Below are 18,333 nucleotides of genomic sequence, written 5' to 3' on the forward strand. Positions count from 1 at the left end.
GGTAGGAAATGAGGTTAGCAGCTGGTTTTGTATTAAATCAGGAGTTAAGCATGGTTGTGTTCTATCCCTCTTTATATGGATTATTTTGATGGACTTTGTCTTAAGGAGCACAGGAAAGGTAATGGGAGACCACGGAATCAAATGGGGAGAATAAAAGTCTCCTGGACATAGATTATGCTGATGATTTAAGCATCCTAGATGAAAGTGTGAGCAAAATGAATGAAGTTTTAGAGGTTTTGCGAGTTAAGATTGCTAGAATAGGTTTGAAAATTAATTTTAAAAAGACTAAGTCACTAAGGCTAGGAATAAGTGAAAATGAAAAGGTGAAGTTGGGTAATGAAAAGATTGATCAGGTGGACAGCTTCACTTACCTTGGTAGTATTGTTAGTAAAGATGGTTGGAGCAGTGAAGATGTTAAAAGTAGAATAGCCAAGGTCCAGTGTGTGTTTTCAAAGTTGAAAAAACTTTGGAAGAATAGGAAGATAAGTCTGCAAACCAAGATCAGAATATTAGAAGCTACAGTGATGACAGTGGTCAAATATGGCTCTGAATCATGGGTGCTCCGAAAAGTGGATGAAGATTTGCTAGATGTTTTCCAGAGAAATTGTTTAAGGATTGTTCTGGGTACCCGGCTGACTGACCGTTTTTCAAACAATAGGCTATACGAAAAAAGTGTACCATGAGCAGAATGCGATATATTTAAAATACCAAAGTTCCTTCTTTTTAAAGATAATTCCGGCTTCCTCTAATTAAGTTAAATCTAGTTTCAAAAATAAAAAGTCCTTGATCAGCAAAGAGAAAAAGGGCAGTCACCCCAAGACAAAGAACGGTTCTATCCAAGCTTCAGATTTCGCTAAGAGAGTGAGTAATAAAAAAAGATACTACGTATGATATTTCTAAGGAAATTTAAACTATAAGAACCGTTTGAACGTTTGAATCAGTAGAAATTATAAACACAATTCATCGGACGAAGGATACACATCCTTAGCCCACGCGAGCCAATGGTGAGCCAGTTCTTACAGCGCAGGACTGAAGAGCTATGTTTGATAGTAGGGTAGAAGTACTTTTTCAGATTATTCGTAAAGTTGAAGCAGGACCATTCAGATAGAAGTCTTAAATTCTTTCATCTCGGTCACCGTTATTGTCATTTGAAGTGACCCATTGCTGTGCACCTAAGTATGTAAGTTCAATAAATCTATTGCCTTTTTTATCTGTGTTTATTTAATCTTATATGTATGTATCTAAAAAAATTTGTATCGCTACAAATGGCGTGGTTGGAAATTGGAGGAAAACTGTGAACTAATTAGGCTATGAAAACTTTGTAATTTAAATTTAATTATTGGAGAGATACAGACATATAAATAAAGTGATTAGGCCTATTGCCGCTAAGCTACTACAGGGGAACCCTTTAGATATCTCATATGAGATAATAGCCTCCCCCAAGATAAGTTAATTTATTTTGAGTTGATTCAATGCTTGTATACATATATACTATATTTTTATTTTCTTTAAGTTTTAACTGGTGGAAGTTGGGAAAACTGAGTCGAGTTGACTAAATAAAAATTGAATATTGAAGCAGAAATGGCTTTGTCAAAGGAGGAAGGTACATGGACTTTGCTTTTCGCGCAGCTCAAATTAGAAAAACTTCGAGCAGCTTTGCTTGAAATTTGGCTATTAGAAATAAATTTGTATCCCCTCAAAGAGTTGGGTACAATAGAAAAAACGGAGAAAAGGCTCAATGAAGAATTGTAAAATGAGAAAAAAAATAGTATTCAGTTTTTAACAAATAGAAGCAAGCGTATAATTAGTAGTTTTTTTAGTGTTAGTAATAAATGCAATGTAGTAGTGCCGTATATTACTAAATAATAAAGCATTTGTACCGTGAATTGAAAGAATTAAATAAAAGATAATACGTAAAGAAAAACAAAATCTAGCTGGACCGATGAAATGTTGGTAGAAACAGAAGAATTTTAGGCATAATAGTAGCAAATTGGGTCTGTTGGGGTTCCACCCCTGTTTCTTTTCCTTTCAGATAAATGACCTATTTTCGTTTCTTTAATTACATTTGCTTATAGTATAATTTCAAAAGACAGGTTAAATTCCCGTTACTAAGCGATAGTGGTTTTGCAATAGGTAAGCCGTGAAGCAAGTTTATTTTTACTTCCTGGTTTTGGGAGTCATCGAAAGATAAATCTAAGAGGTAAAATTGGGTTTGAATGAGGAAGTAGCTGATTGGCTGGGCCAAGTGACGGCCACCCATACAAACAGTGCTGTACAAATTATTATTATGTTTTAGTCTGCGTTCTGACCCCAGTCGGGGATATATATATTCTTGTGGTATTTGTAACCCTTTTGGAAGAATACAAGTAAGGTATTTTCTACAAACTGTGTACTATTTTCCGTAACCCAGGCAGGGTAGGAATAGAGCTACAAGGTACCGTCATTATTATATTGACAGGGAGGGTTGTTACCTCCAAGGAGAGAGTAGAGATTTTCTAGCCGGAACCCAAGGCGGGTACATTTGGCTTTAGAAAGTGGTCATTTGACCACTCGATCGCGTTATCACACCCTGGGACAGGGTATACTGTAAATAGGGTAGTACCTAACCCGATATTTACAGAACCGTTGGGGTAAGAGCGGGAATCTCACTAACATTTGGGCCGACAAGAGGTTCTCCCCTTAGAGTAAGTGGCATAGCAACCTTTTTTGTGCCATTTTTGCCTTTAGAAGTGGTGACCCCGCACATACACCCCAATAAGTGGTGCCAGCGGTAGCTAGCACTACGAAGAGGGTCCTAATTCAGCCTTACTACAGGTACAGGCTATAAACTTATTGTTCAAGGATAACACTGCTACAATTTAGCAAAGGAAGCACATAAATTTTGGTCGAACAATTATAGGTTAGAAGCTGCCATTTCCGAGTATTTTAGGAGTAGAGATGCTTCGAAAATATGGTATTTTACGAAGCAATAAGCAATAGAATTACCTTTGTTAAAGCTAACAAATACTAGGTTTCACAAGCAAAGGGAAGGAAAAGATATATAAATATATAATTAAATTACTTGAGGAAAAGGATGAAAAAAAATGAGAAAATTAACAATAAGTAAGAAAACAAAAGTGGAAGCTTAGCAAAAGTCGCCGAAGGAAGCAAAAAAAAAGAGTTGTTACCCAGCTGTGACTGGAACTCTGCATAAGGCGAGAAATCCGGCGAAAGAAACCGTTAATCAGAGAAAATTGAGGCATGGGGATAGGTCTTAAAAGGGTCTCCTTTACCTACACAGATGACCTTCATCTGAATAATGGTGATAGAAAAAATTCAAATTCTGAATTAGCTCCGCAAAATGAGTCACAAGAAAATTTAAATTTTAAACCATGGCTGTTTTAGAGCCATGTAGATGTAAAACAAGCCAGTGTTCATGCTTGTTTACAAAGAATATAAGCCCACAGATGACCTACACAGATGACCTTCACGTGAATAATGGTGTTAGAAAAAATTCAAATTGTGAATTAGCTCCGCAAAATGAGTCACAAGAAAATTCGAATTTTAAACCATGGCTACTTTACAGCCATGTAGACATAAAACAAGCCAGTGTCCATGCTTGTTTACAAACAATGTAAACCCACATTAGCACAAACAGAGAAGGCAATATATCTTTTTGGAATAGCTGATATTGTTAATTCTGGTACGCTCTTATGGTTACTCAATGACGAATCATCCTCAAGTTTAGTCTGATTATAAATCAGTAGAGTTTAGTCGAATATCAGATAGATTTTATATCAGATAAATACGATCTGATGGTAGAAATCAAATGGAGTGAAGCCAATAGTCCCTTATATCCAATTAGTCAACAAATAGATTGTGCCTAGAAAGCTTATCACGCTAGAACAGAAACCTTATCACGGAAACAATTTCACAGGGCGTTAATAGGTCACACGTAACTTTTAAATAGGTGCAGTGAAACTAATTAAGCTGTACATATTTAGAATCAGCATTAAAAGGTAATTATTTTGATATATATCTTGAAAATAAGTAAAAAAAAAAAAAAAGAAGAAAAGCTTTTTACTTTAATTATATTATATATATGACGTATGTTGTCCTACAGCCCTGTGTTAAACATTACTTCCAAAGAAAAACAGAGACATTAATGTCTTTAGCTCATTAGCGAAAAATTTAATTTCATTAGTTTATATCTATGACGTATACAATAACAGAGAGATCACTGTTCTATAGTTCTGTGACAAAAATGTCCTTTAATTTCATTGGTTTGTCTATGACCTATATTGTGGTCTAATTTTTTTGACATATTTTCGCAAGTCAGTCACGTTATATCTTACCTATACTGACTCAGGTCTCCCTCGGATTTTCTATGAAAAATCGACCCATGTCCTAACTAAGATGGATATTATCCAAAACAAGAAATTATCAGTATAGAAGCGTCTAATTATATGAAATATTTTGTGTTAGTGCAGATTATAATTATTTTAGGCCCACACATAAAATAGGATACCAGTGTAATTATGTGTTGTAAGTTTGCTGATTCATGTGTTTCTTAATCGAGAAATATAATGTTTCGTACTCGAGAAATATATGTACCAATAGTTGGCTATTGGTACGTTTATATGTAGAATTTCACGGCGGATGTGGCATTATATCTCAATAATAATATGTAAAATTTTAAAACCATTTGATCAGTTAAGATACATGGATTGAAACCCTGTGTATGTCCAATGGCGACTAAGTAAAACCCACAAGGATTCCCTATTAATGTGAAGGTGTTTTCTGCTTAACAGATTCTAATAAGACTTTAATATCATATTTATTTATTTAGTGCTGAAGGGTTTGCTCAAACAATGGCCTTCTAAAAAGATATTGATGTCAGTTCTTCATTACGCTTATATTCTTTCCCAAGCATCAACTGGAATCTAAGTGGACAAGCTTGGAAATCCTGCATCTAATTACCTTATTCGAAAGGCAAATATGAGGCACCAATGTTGACTTCTAATTCCGGAAAAATCCTAAGACTAAAAAGACGAAAACCAAGAGAAGAACACGGGGACACGGCTGAAATACAGAGGTTAAACCCGGAGCCCCATGAGAACGTCTAAGTCAAAAAATTGGGAAGACATTAGAAAACGAGAGGGTATTGAGGTCTCCACTCGTCCTTGTTATGTCTTGTTTCCTCATTGTAGTATCGTTTACGTAAAACTGTGTGGTTATGACGCTGCAACATGCGTTTCTTAAACAGCAGGGACGTGCGTGAACAATACAGGCATGAAATATGTTGTAAAATCAGACCTCAAACTTAATAATGTAGAGTAACTTATGTTTAAAGGATTGTTTTAATCTAAGGGAGAATTAAATAAGTATTGAAGAATTAAATAAGCCTTTTATCGTTGTTTCCTTTCTCAAAACAAATTTAAAGACATCCCTGTTTTAGATTTCCCAATGGGAATTATATGTACATGAAACCAACATGATAATAATGTCGTTTTACTAAAACCATATTTATGTCGTAATATCGGTGTATCTTTTTATATTATCTTGTAGGGTAATCTTCACCCTAAAATGCACCTAATCGTATTTTTTATTATGTATTAAGACTACTTGATTTTAAAGAACTTGTGATTCTGCCTCGTTATTTTTATTACAGGCATTAAATGTACACATTGGATATTGAGCATTACAGTGAGTTACCCAGTACAGATAGAACCCAATAACATTTACTTTCATCATACCTCAAGCAAGAAACAATATTCACCCTATACTCGCGGTAACTTTCACCCCAGCTTCGTCCACGAAAACAATAGTTACGTTTGATCATTCAACCTTCAACCACAAACCATATTACGTCTCAGGTAAAATATTATTTGAATCTCAGTATCCAGTGCTTTATCGAACTATATAATCACATAAATGCTGAGAACCCCATCGAACAGTACAAGATAAATACCTAGATATCGCCTTTGATACCCATTTTTGGACCCCAGAATCATTTGACAGTATAGCGATGATATTTGAATATTTATGATATTTAATGATATTTAACGATATTTGAAGTTAAATGATATTTAAAGACATTTGAAGATATTTGAAGCTGATGTTAAAGACAATTTGAAGTTTAATTCTGAGAACCCCCATCGATCCGTACAAGATAAACGATATTTAACGATATTTGAAGTCAAATGATATTTGAAGATATTTGAAGTTGAAATTAAAGACAATATGTTAAAAGAGTCACTATAGTTGGATGTCAACCCGATCCAAATCCAAACTTCAATTACCCCGTGATTAGCCTAGGAATCACCGCAAAGGGTAATCGACGCAAGCCATGAGCTAACAATTTCATAAAAAGTACAAATGAACAATTTTACGCGAGGATACATTCTCTATGAGCCTCAATATATCCAAAAAAATGATATGCTGAGAAGAAAATAACCGCACGCCCAGTGTTCGACCCCTTAATGATAAGACACCCTATGAACTATCAAAGGAAAAGCAGGTGAGAGTGAACCCTGATAGCGTATGCCAGCATATGCAGTTAGAAGCGTCATTTCCCAGTTGAAAATTAAAGAAGGCTCATCATGTGAACACAATCGTGCTTGAACTATCCCATGAAGAAACCATATCGTAAGTGCTTTAAAGAATTTTGCCAAGACGAAAGGTGTGAAGGACAATAATTTTCAACAGGAGGATTGAGTACACTAAAGGCTCGACGGTAATAAAATAGATGTGAATTTACATATGTTACGTCCTAATAACTTTGATAACTCAAAAATCCCAATAGTGAAAGTGTTTTACTGTTACCATTGAATATGGTAAACCCGATATTGTTTGTTATAAATCATTCCTGAATTTACAGCTAGATGTTCAAGTAGACTTAGGTGTAGTGTTATCATTGCATCCCTTTAATTTAGTTTATATGTAATTAAGTATATCACGTATACAGCAAAATAAAAAAAAAGCCATGTAAAAATCAAAAAAAAAATTTCTATTATTGTCTCTAACCTAGAACCATTAAGAATCTTATTCAGGCAGATGAATTTTAGATAGGAATATAGAATAAAATAAGAAAGGTAATAGAGAAAATACTTAGGACCCCTGGTTAAGCCATAACATAAATATAAAATAATTATGTAGAAGAAATAGTTAATAAATGACGAACATTTTAAAACCCCAAAGGCGAGCAATTGCTGATGACGGGACGTCATTAATTGTTGGGTAGGGTAATATGTACCATGAGCAAAATGCGATATATTTAAAATACCAAAGTTCCTTCTTTTAAAGATAATTCCAGCTTCCTCTAATTAAGTTAAATCTAGTTTCAAAAATAAAAAGTCCTTAATCAGCAAAGAGAAAAAGGGCAGTCACCCCCAGACAAAGAACAGCGCTATCCAAGCCTCAGATTTCGCTAAGAGAGTGAGTAATAAAAAAAGATGCTACGTAAAACATTTCTAAGGAAGTTTAAACTATAAGAGCCGTGTGAACGTTTGAATCAGTAGAAATTATTAAAACAATTCATCGGACGAAGGATACACATCCTTGGCCCACTCGAGCCAATGGTGAGCCAGTTCTTACAGCGCAGGACTGAAGAGCTATGTTTGATAGTAGGGTAGAAGTACTTTTTCAGATTATTCGTAGAGTTGAAGCAGGATCATTCAGATAGAAGTCTTAAATTCTTTCATCTCGGTCACCGTTATTGTCATTTGAAGTGACCCATTGCTGTGCACCTAAGTATGTAAGTTCAATAGATCTATTGCCTTTTTTATCTGTGTTTATTTCATTTTATATGTGTGCATCTAATCTGATAATATGTAAATAGTTCGCATGTCTCCAAGGTAAATGCTCCCAGGGAATCGGATCTCCAGATAGCTCGAGAAAGAAAAGGCCACATTTTTTCATCCCTAAAAATACCAAAAGTTGTCATCGCTACGGCTTATAACGTTTCTAACCCTTGTTTAGCCTATAAGTATTCGTGTCCCTGAAGTCAGATCTAATCGTGCCGTGGAAACAAAGCTCTGAGACGTCAGAATTTCTAGTTCAATAATTCTTAATTCCTCATAACTTTTGATGGATTAAATTAAATGAAATAATTCAAAGATATTCAAAATCAACATTAAAATACAATTCGATTAATATGTATATTGGAGAAATTACAGCATCTGGTTCAAATATAAGAAATAACAATAGGTAAATAAACCTATGCCATTCATATCTGATTTATTAAGAAAGCCAGGTTTTATTTTTGACTAGTAAAATATCTATCGATCCGAATACCAATTTTTCTATCGCTATAAATGTGGTTCAATACCGCTCTCTAGGGCAACAATGAAGGAGAGTTTGAGGTGGCTAGGGCCCGTTGTGCAGATGAAGGATAACAGATTTCTGAAGATTGTTCTTTTCGGCCAACCGTCTAGGGCTAAATGGAAAGCAGGTCGTCCTCGTCTTGGGTGGGAGGATGTCATAAAGAAAGATTTAAAGGAAATGAGAACTTCATGGGTGGGCGTAAAAAGGGAGGCTTTGAAAAGATTGGGATGGAGGAGGAGCGTGCGCAGCTGTGTTGGCTTCAGGTGGTTAGGTGCTGCGTTGAGTTGTTAGTAGTTGTAGTAGCAGTAATTTATTATGATGATATTCATCATGTAATTATTTGAATAAAAATATTTTTTGCATTGCTTCGTCTTCGATTTCATTATTTTTAGGGTACGATATCAACTCCAGAGAAAACTCGGGACTGAAATGTAGCTTTTTTTATCTTCTTTGGTAATTCTCAGGACTGGAATATATCTTTGAAAAAAAATTTAGAATCGAAGTGAAACTTTTTTCTCTTCTATGAAAAATTCCGATGAGAACTTTCTCTCTTCTACGGAGATATTCAGAACAGAACAGCAAGCTATAAAAAAATAATGTCGTAATAGAAAACAAATCTTAATTCAACCTTAGACACATGGATCCAAGAGACGAAAAAACATATTAATTTCATGAGTATAAAAAATTAATAAAAAAGCACTATTGCTCTTAATTGAGCCTAAGGCACATGGATCCAAGAGAAGAAAAACATTTTAACTTCATATCCATGATACCGAAACTTCAAAAAATAAAGAGAACTCTTAAAACTGGTGTCTACGACCAGTCCTAGAGTACCATGGAGTCAGCCAAATAAAAAAAAATCTCAGTGAGTTTTTTACATTTAAAAAAGGATAGATGTTGACAACTTTTCACTACTTCAAGGTAACATCCACGCAAAAATTGGGCATTTAAAATTCAATGGAAGGTAAAAAGGAAGACAGGCATACTACGTCACCAACATATTGAATTTCCAAACAGTCAAGAGAAGGTAGAATTTATTATACAAAAAATAGCCACGAAAGATACAAAGTATTGTTCTGAAACTAAGTTTAAAGTTAGGTATTCCAATGTAACTAAGTTGTATTGCCCCACAACAAATTTCACCGTGATACATTATAAGCCAGCTGGAAACTAAGTCACATATCGTTAGCAATAAATTTACAAAAGTAATACTCTGTTTGTCAAAATAAACTTCCAAAATGCAAATCCTATAGCTATAAATCGTATGAAAGTTGAAGCAGCCAATTGATGTATTCCCTGTCCACTAAGAATATAGGACACACTATTTGACCAATAGGTCCAACGTAATATACTTTTTAGAAGAAACGCCTTAATGAGACCTCTGGCGAAATTGAATAGTAGAGTTAGTTAGAACTTTGCAATTTAGAGGCTAGAGTAGTCTAGAGCAGTCGAGATTAGGCTAGAGCAGTCTAGAGGAGTTTTCTGAAAGTTCTTGACCAGACATATGTAAGTGAACCTATGATCTAACTATTAGTAACATTTGACAGTTTATATGACATCATTGATAGACCCATGTCGCATTACATACATCTCAGTGTATAATTTTACCCAAGTGCCTATGTAAGTGAATTAAAGTGCAGATAATTTGATGTTCCTGAATCAGCTTTGTATCGCTAATGTGAGTAAAAATAAATACATTACTTTCTTAATTTTATCTCTTCATGTTAGTATTTCTCACGATAATTAGTCCTTGTGTCTCCAACCACTCTCTAGGAAACCTGAATCCTAGTAATCTGATTTCGACTCAGTATGGTCATTAACATACAATCCCCGATTGACCCACTATTTTAGTCCCCCGCCACAAGAAATTTCCCCTCAAGCTATGGTATAAAGTTTATATAGCCTCACTACAAAGATGTGTAAAAATCCCCATTTGAAAATACAAAATAAAATCCCCCCATGGGAACTGGCCTATCGACCCCCCCCCCCATTAGAATTGGCACGGCTCTGTTTAGCGGAGAAAAACACAAGGACAAAATTTCCCCTTAGAAAAGATTACAAAGAAATACTACGCATAGAGAAAGTGCTATATTTTGTTAGGCCTAAGATTCCTTAAGCTAAAAACAAATAGAACACCCCTAAGAAAAAGATTAGAAGTAGAATCCCCTCATAAGCTAAGTGAAATTTGAAATCATCAAATTTAAGTAATATCAAAAAAACCTAAGTGCCGAACTTTATTCAGCTTTTGAAATAATTGTCAATATATCGTTAGATCCAAACGATTATTTGCTAAAACAAAAACTTATTGCTAAAACAGTGGAAATTTCAAAATTCCTTCCATCATACAATGGTGATTCAGACGTAGATGAATTTAGTATCCAATTAAACCAATTTGTAGAAGCAACTCAAACGGACTTAAAATCATTGGTGGGCATGCTGTTAATGAGACTAGAAGGGCAAGCGTTAACATTTTTAAAACAAATAGAGAACATCTTAGGGGAAGATAACAACCTTCCAATAAACTCCATAGAAAAATTGCTAAAAGCGTTCCGAGAAAGATTCGTTGAGACCAGTTCAACACACAAGTTAAAGCACGGAACAGTATGTTTTGACAAAACCCAAAATGTTAGGGAATACCTACACAATGTAATGGTATCAATAGAAGCAAAATATGGGAAAGAATATGGTAGCCTACATGATAAAATTGTGCTAAACGCTTTCTTGCAAGGACTGACTTATGTTGACATCCATCAACAGTGAGAAAAACCATGAAAAAACATCCTCAGTGAGAAAAACCATGAAAAAACATCCTCAGTGACAAAAACCATAAAAACAAGCCCATATATTGGAGTCCTGTCTGCACTGGTACCCCTTTCCCTACTCAAGTTTAGTCTTACCCATCAAAAGTTACGAGCCTGAAAAAATATGCCTTGTTTTCGAAAAAGAGGGAAGCACCCCCTAAAAGTAATAAAATCTTAATAACATCACACCATCACATTCAGCGTATCAAATAACCCTACTATGGAGTTTTCAAGCTCCTATCTACAAAAATATGGAATTTTGTATTTTTTGCCAGAAGAAAAATCACGGATGCGCGTCTATTTGTTCTTTGTTTGCTTTTTCTTGTTTTTTTTTTAGGGTTGATCGTATCGACCCAGTGGTCCTAGAATGTCGCGAGAGGGCTCATTCGAATGGAAATTTAAAATTTCTAGTGCCCTTTGTAAGTGACCAGAAATTGGGGGGCAGCCAGGCCCCCTCTCACACTCATTTTTTTCCAAAGTCACCGGATCAGAATTTTGAGATAGCGCTTTTGTTCAACATAGTCGAAAAATATAATAACTATGTCTTTGAGGACGACTTAGTGCCCAACAATCCCCGGGGGAAGGGCTGCTAGTTATGAACTTTGCCCATTGTTTACATATAGTTTTGATTGTTTGGAAATATACCGACGTTTTCAGTTTTTTTTCTGGTGGGGGTAGGGGGAAGAGGTTACTTGGGAGGGTCTTTCCATGGGTGAAGAAAATTGCCAGGAAGAGGCGCTGGATTTCCAAGTATTGTCTAAAAAAAATCAGAAAATAAATACTAAAAACAAGTTTTTTCAGCGGAAAGTAAGGAGCAACACTAAAATTCAAAACGAACAGAAAATATTACGTATATAAGTGGGTTTGCTTCTCCCCAATAGCTCGCTCTTACGAAAGTTTTTCTAACTGTTAAAAGTGGTTATTATTCTAATAAAAATGCCTTTGTGATTCAGGAGTCATTCTTAGAGTACTGGAACAAAAATCAAACTTAGGTTATTATAAGGTTATTATTAGTTTTAAAAAAGTAAAATTAAAATGCAAATTTCGTTTTAATTTTTCATGTACGGTGAGCCAAATTCAAAACCTGCATTAATTAAAAAAAGTTCAGAAATTACATAAAAAATAAGTTTTTTAACTGAAAGTAAGGAGCGACATTAAAACTTAAAACGAACAGAAATTATTCCGTATATGAAAAGGGCTGTCCCCTCCTGAGCGCCTTGCTCTTTACGCTAAAGTTTGACTCTTTCTCACAATTCTATTTAAAGAAAACTTTAGCTTAAAGAGCTAGGTATTGAGGAGGGGCAGCCCCTTTGATAAATGGAATAATTTCTGTTCCTTTTAAGTTTCAATGTTGCTCCTTACTTTCAGTTAGAAAACTTGTTTTTTTATTTAATTTCAAGCAAAAACAGCTAGGAAATCTGAAATGTTTTTCAAGATAAAATTCTAAAGTAGACTGCTGGATAATAACAAGGTTTCATCAGAGAAATATGATAAAAAGTTCGGTTATATATATAAAAAGTAGGATCAGACTTTTTCACAGAAACAATAAGATATCTTTCTATATCACAGTTGACACTGAGATGTTTCTAGTTTGAAGCCTAAACTAATGCTCCCTTTTTGGGAGCGTTTTATAAATTAATTAAGAGTAAGGATGTTGTATGCCACTTACGCTTCAAATGAAAGCCTTTAGTGGAGACTTTACTTGGACCTTTAACATAGAAAAATATTCGATTAATTTAAAAAATCTAATTATCTCAGCTTCAAACTTCTCCGGTCAATAAATTGTGTTGCACATAATATGAGTGCCTTATGTAGATTCACGATATAGTGTCATAATAACAATAATTTAGCATTTTTTAAATGGAAATTCGAAAATAGCTAGATAGATATTATGTAGTAACAACGTCTACCCACTGTTTCTAGTTAAAAGCGAGGCCATAGGCAAGTTTGCTTCTATGTCGAATAATGAATGTTATATTCACAGTAGTGAGATTTTCGAATTTTGTTTTATCCTTCATGGGTAGATAAGTACTCAAAAATGAAAAAAAAATTTGAATAAGCAATATAATTTACGTTGTGCATTCAACCAATGACACTCAATTGCCAGATTCGTTTTCCCGTGTACTCGTTTTTCCATTCCATTTAAACTTTCAGACATATACCAATACTAGTAATAATTTTGGTTTGTTTGCATTTTCTTCCACGCCTGGTTGTGTCGAAAATACGCTTCTGACAAGAAACCTTGTTGTCCAAGATCTACCAAATCTTCCTGGGCTTGGTTAATATCTTGCATTCAGTATTGGCCACTGAAAGGAATATTCAAGCGTTGAACGACATGACTATCTCTCTGGATATCACCAGCGAAGTACAATTGCTGCAAAGCAGTGACCTTCAATATAGGTGTTAGCATCATATTGTAAATGCTACTCCGTTGATTTTTCACAACTTTTATCGAAGCGTAATCATGTTCTTTCTAGATGTATTTATAGAAATATTTAAAAGACCTATCCTGTCAACATATTCAGCATAAGTTTTTAAATAAATAAGCCTTATATGTGGCCTCATGACGATCATATTTTGCGACTCGCCGATTATCTTTGTCTTTTCGTAACACTACAAGGCAAGGCGATACCAAGGAGGAGGGGCTTGACCCCCCCCCCCGCCCTGAAATATTTTTATGACTCGTAAAAACGTAACAAAAATGGATATAAAAAATGTATGTGTATTTTGTGTTTTTTTGTGTAAGCCCCCCAAAAATAAAAAATTTGAATAAACTCCCCCCCCCCTCCGAAAAAAATCCTGGGTACGGCCTTGCTGCTAGGTAATTTGAATACTTTTTTCGATTCCTTTGGTTCAATCTGGGATCATAACGACAACGATGCTTTACTTTTTCATCATCCGCTAGAAATACAATTTTTTTGGATTGCATTGGAAAACCGGAGTCGTACTGAAATTTTCCATCCTTATTATTCATATGTCTGGTTTCTGGATTTAACTCCGCATCACTTGGTTTAGGAGTAATTCATTAATTCTTCTAATACAGGGTCGTAAGCTTTAGAATTTAGCTGAAATTAGATTATTAATTTCTACTGGACTATGGATACAATTATCGTCATTCATAATGAACAACAGATGAAAATGTAATAGTCCACGTTTTTGAAATTCTATTTTATACAAATATAATAATAATGATTTTATTCGAATCATTGATTATTCCGAAATATTTCTGCGACGATATTGGAACGATATTGAGTGGACTGTTCTATGATAACTCCATAATCGTCAAATATAACACGTGCTATTTCTTTAATTTTTGTCAAATCAGGATTATAAGTCATAATGATGGTGAAATCTGGTGATCCAAGGCGATGAACAATTGCCATTGCATTTGTAGAATCGTCAGTATAGTAGCACTTTGATCCAGTGAACGAGGATGGTAGTATTACTTTTTTTTTGCTTTGTCCAGTTGCTATGAAGGTAATAACATTACAACTATTGACGGTTCGATTATCGCTTAGGTTGAATGAAGCTGAAGCAAGACGCGAGTTTAAGTTTCGGATTTCTATTTTGAACTTATTAACGAATGAAGTTGTAAAAAGACAAACTAATTCACTTGGAAACTATGGAAGTGGCGATACAATTTGACCAAGCAAGCAGTAATCTCCAAATGAATTACTTTTCCTTGTTGCTCTTTCTTTTGGGAAATAGAGAGCTCCACAGTGAAAACATACAACGTAGAAGGGTCCCAATGACTTTTGATTAACAATTGCAAACTTTATGGTATTTTTTGGTTTGTACTGGGTTATGTTGCATAGCTTGTTACCGTTGAACATTGCAACAGTTTTATTCTTTAAAATGCAAATCATGTTTTGCTTTATTTTCGTTTGTGATTCGTTGTGATGCTCGTTGATGTATATTTCTAACTGCCGATTCGTTGTAGATCATTTAGTTTGTGATCCATTGTGGTGCTTGATGTCGCATGTCTTCTAACTACTGATTTCAATGTTCATCCATTTGCGTTAGTCATATGTTGTGACGATTGTTGTTAGATGTCTTTTACCCACAAATTCAGTTGTGCTTCATTTTCGTTCATCATTAGTTCATACTTTTTTTTTCGTGTCCTATGCTTTAGCTGTTTAACTTGGTCTTAGCACGTTGGATGCTTCAGGCTGCTGGACAAATTTTCTTCTAGTGGTTCAAATACTACTACTATTACTACTAACAACTCGCCGCAGCAACAAGCCGCCTGTGGCCAACACAGCTACGCACGCTCCTCCTCCATCCCAATCTATTTAAAGCCTCCCTTTTTACACCCGCCCACGAAGTTCCCATTTCCTTTAAATCGTTCTTTCTGACGTCCTCCTACCCCAGACTAGGACGACCTGCTTTCCTTTTAGTCCTTGACGGTTGGCCGAAAAGAACAATTTTCGGCAATCTGTCATCCTTCGTCTGCACAACGTGCGCTAGCCACCTCAACCTTCCTTTCATAACGTAACAGTTTATTCGATTGGGAATTTATGTTTATCGGGTCTTCCTCTAGGCATACTTCGTCAAGAATTGTTGATGTTTAAAAGTTATTTCTACAACAGAACCAAGTCATTGGGACTCCTCAACGTTGTATATATTCACTGCCAAGTCTTTTATTTTCTTGATAAATGTAATTTATTTGGAGATTGCTGCTTGCCTGGTCGAATTGCATTAACGCCTGCACTGTCTCCAAGTGAGTTCGTTTTTCTTTTTTTACGATGTCATACGCTCACTTTTCGGTTTCACAAACGGACCCAAGGCTTAAATTCATGTTTTGCCTTAGATTTATTCAACGTAAGTGATGTTTGAACCATCAATAGTCATAACGTTTTTAGTTTCAAAGTAGCTGAACAAATTTATCACAAATTACTTTGATGGTACATTCAGTATAAACCAATCAAGGTAAATTTAAGCCACTGGTCATAAGACCAAATATACTTTTTAAACCCCGAAAATGCTGAAACTCGCATTGCATATCTTCTAAAATATTAAATCCCTAGTACCTCAATGGATTTGTTGGAAGATATATTATGAGATTTAAACTATTATGCCAAAAGATTTAAGCAGGATGAGGATGTGAGAAATGAAGGATGATGTAAATCTTGTTGTTTGTCACTGCAACTACAACATCTAAACATGCAGCTCATTCTTACAGTGTCAAATGGTGTTGATTGTTGACGATTAAACCCATGACGGATTATTGACCAGTCTGCAATGAAATATGCGTTGCTTTAACTGTTAATGCTGACCATAGTTTTCAGTCAAATTAAATGTTTGTAAACATCGTGACAAAAATTTTTTCAGTTTCAAAAATTTGACCATTGTGTGGAGCCATTTTCTTACCCATTGTTTCATCCAACTAGAACGGCAAGATATATCTTGGGTATGAAAATGAAAATACCTTACAGAAGTAAATCCAGATGCCTGTTCTACATTTAATAAAAATGAAAATTAGAATGTTGCTTCTGGTTTTCAATGCAACACAGTTCAGTTATATCTCTAGCGGATGCAAGTAAACAAAGTATCATCGTCGCTATTACCCCCAATTGGACTGAAATAATCAAGACGAATTTCCACATAACCTCACAGTATATCGAAAAGACAAGGCTAATTGCCGAGTGACCAATATAGCCACCATGTAGCTACATATAATACTTGTTTACTAAAAAAATTCCAATGACACATCGATGTTGAATGTGTTGGCCGGATAGGTTAGGAATCGTACTTTTGCAAATACATCTACACGGAACTCAATTGCACTTCAATAACTGATGTCAAAACTCAACTGTGTTTGGTTTACATTGAAGAAGACACCTATCTGGAAGGATACTGGATTAAACAAACTGAAGTATCACAAAATTTCATCTAGAATGCCTGTGAGATGCTTTTAAATTAATTCATTATTGCATTTAACCAACTTTTATTGTATTTATAACCTTCTTATAATATTTAACGGGACTATTTATTTATAGTTTATATTTAACAGTTTCGTTAGATAGTTAGATATAATTATTTACAGACTGGGTGGATTAGGTGCGTGTAATATTTGATAATTTTCGGTTGTTTTCCAATGTCCGTGGTAGTTTCTGGCTGTCTTCTGCACTGGCCAGAAAAAAGCTTCGCTAACGCTGTCATTTGGATCCACTTATTCCCAAAAGAAACAGCCTGCTGTGAATTAGAAGAAGGAACAGAATCTATAGAATTGTATTTGTTGTAAGAGTGCGCCGAAATTATCAACATTGAGGAGCTTAACTTGAGATGGGAATAGATGTAGCCAGATTTTCTGGTGATATTGATGAAGATCTCCTGTGTCCAATCTGTTCAAATGTCTTAGAAGACCCTCTCCAGGTATTTAGGTTTTGGCTGTGCAGAATTAGGCCTGGCCTAACAAGTTGTTCAAACAGCATACTTTTAATCTCTCTTCTCAAGGATAAAGCTCAGGTGTTTGTAGGGTTACAGTTTAGTGTAATAAAAAGTCCTCTTCAGAAGGAGACATGCTAGAACAGAAGGAGATGCATTTTTAGATTGCTAAATTTATGCTCATTTTTATGGTTTGGTTTGCATTTTAACAATTCTTCCCCAGCCTCTTCTAATGGTCTGATATAGCCCTAGGTTGTATTAACAAACTAACAAGAAAAAAAATCAGGCTATATGAGACCATTAGAGGAAGATAGGCATAAGTTGTCAAAAATGCAAACCAAACCATAAAAATTGGCACAAATTCAGCAATCTAAAAATGCATTGCTCTCTCTTCTAGTATGTCTCCTTCTGAAGAGGTCTAATTTTAGATCTTTATCTAATTTTTAGAGATCAAATTTTGGTAAATTTCTAGGTGGCACTCTAATTTAGCTAGGATGAAAGTGAAAATATCATTTAATGCCTTTATTATGCTCTTTCATAATTCAATAATTGCTTCTGTTGTAAATTGCATCTTGAGCCCTTAAAGGGCCCCTAAAGGTATTTTGGTATGAATTAGGGTAAGACACCCAGTAGTTGGCCACCTGCCTATTCTCGGACATAATCTTTTATACTATTTTAATCACTATTTACAATGAGCCATTTGTATGTCTGAGTTTAGGCAGAATTGTCACTTGTTAGTAAATTCAAAAATAGGAGGTGCTGTGCAAGTGAAAGTATTTGAATTAGTAACCTACTTTGTTCCAGAAATTTTTTGATACAAAAATTAAGTTTCTAGGTGGTA

At 34.9% G+C, this 18,333-nt stretch overlaps 2 protein-coding genes across 2 annotated transcripts in view; one reads left to right on the forward strand and one right to left on the reverse strand.

The window, feature by feature from the left end:
• Positions 1-18,333, reverse strand: part of LOC148948053 (uncharacterized) — a 476,379-nt gene that overhangs the window by 108,952 nt on the left and 349,094 nt on the right. The gene's annotated exons all lie outside the window — the stretch shown is intronic.
• The window catches only part of elgi (E3 ubiquitin-protein ligase NRDP1 elgi), a 58,250-nt gene continuing 57,272 nt past the window's right edge, over positions 17,356-18,333 (forward strand). Inside the window, exon 1 of the mRNA XM_089095676.1 lies at positions 17,356-17,480. Within this exon, the coding sequence (XP_088951802.1) occupies positions 17,391-17,480 (90 nt within the window). The 5' untranslated portion in view covers positions 17,356-17,390. The remainder of the gene's footprint in view (positions 17,481-18,333) is intronic.

This window comes from Artemia sp. Qi Xiang Cuo, chromosome 10, assembly GCF_049724085.1.
Source record: "Artemia sp. Qi Xiang Cuo chromosome 10, ASM4972408v1, whole genome shotgun sequence".
NCBI classification, from domain to species: domain Eukaryota; kingdom Metazoa; phylum Arthropoda; class Branchiopoda; order Anostraca; family Artemiidae; genus Artemia; species Artemia sp. Qi Xiang Cuo.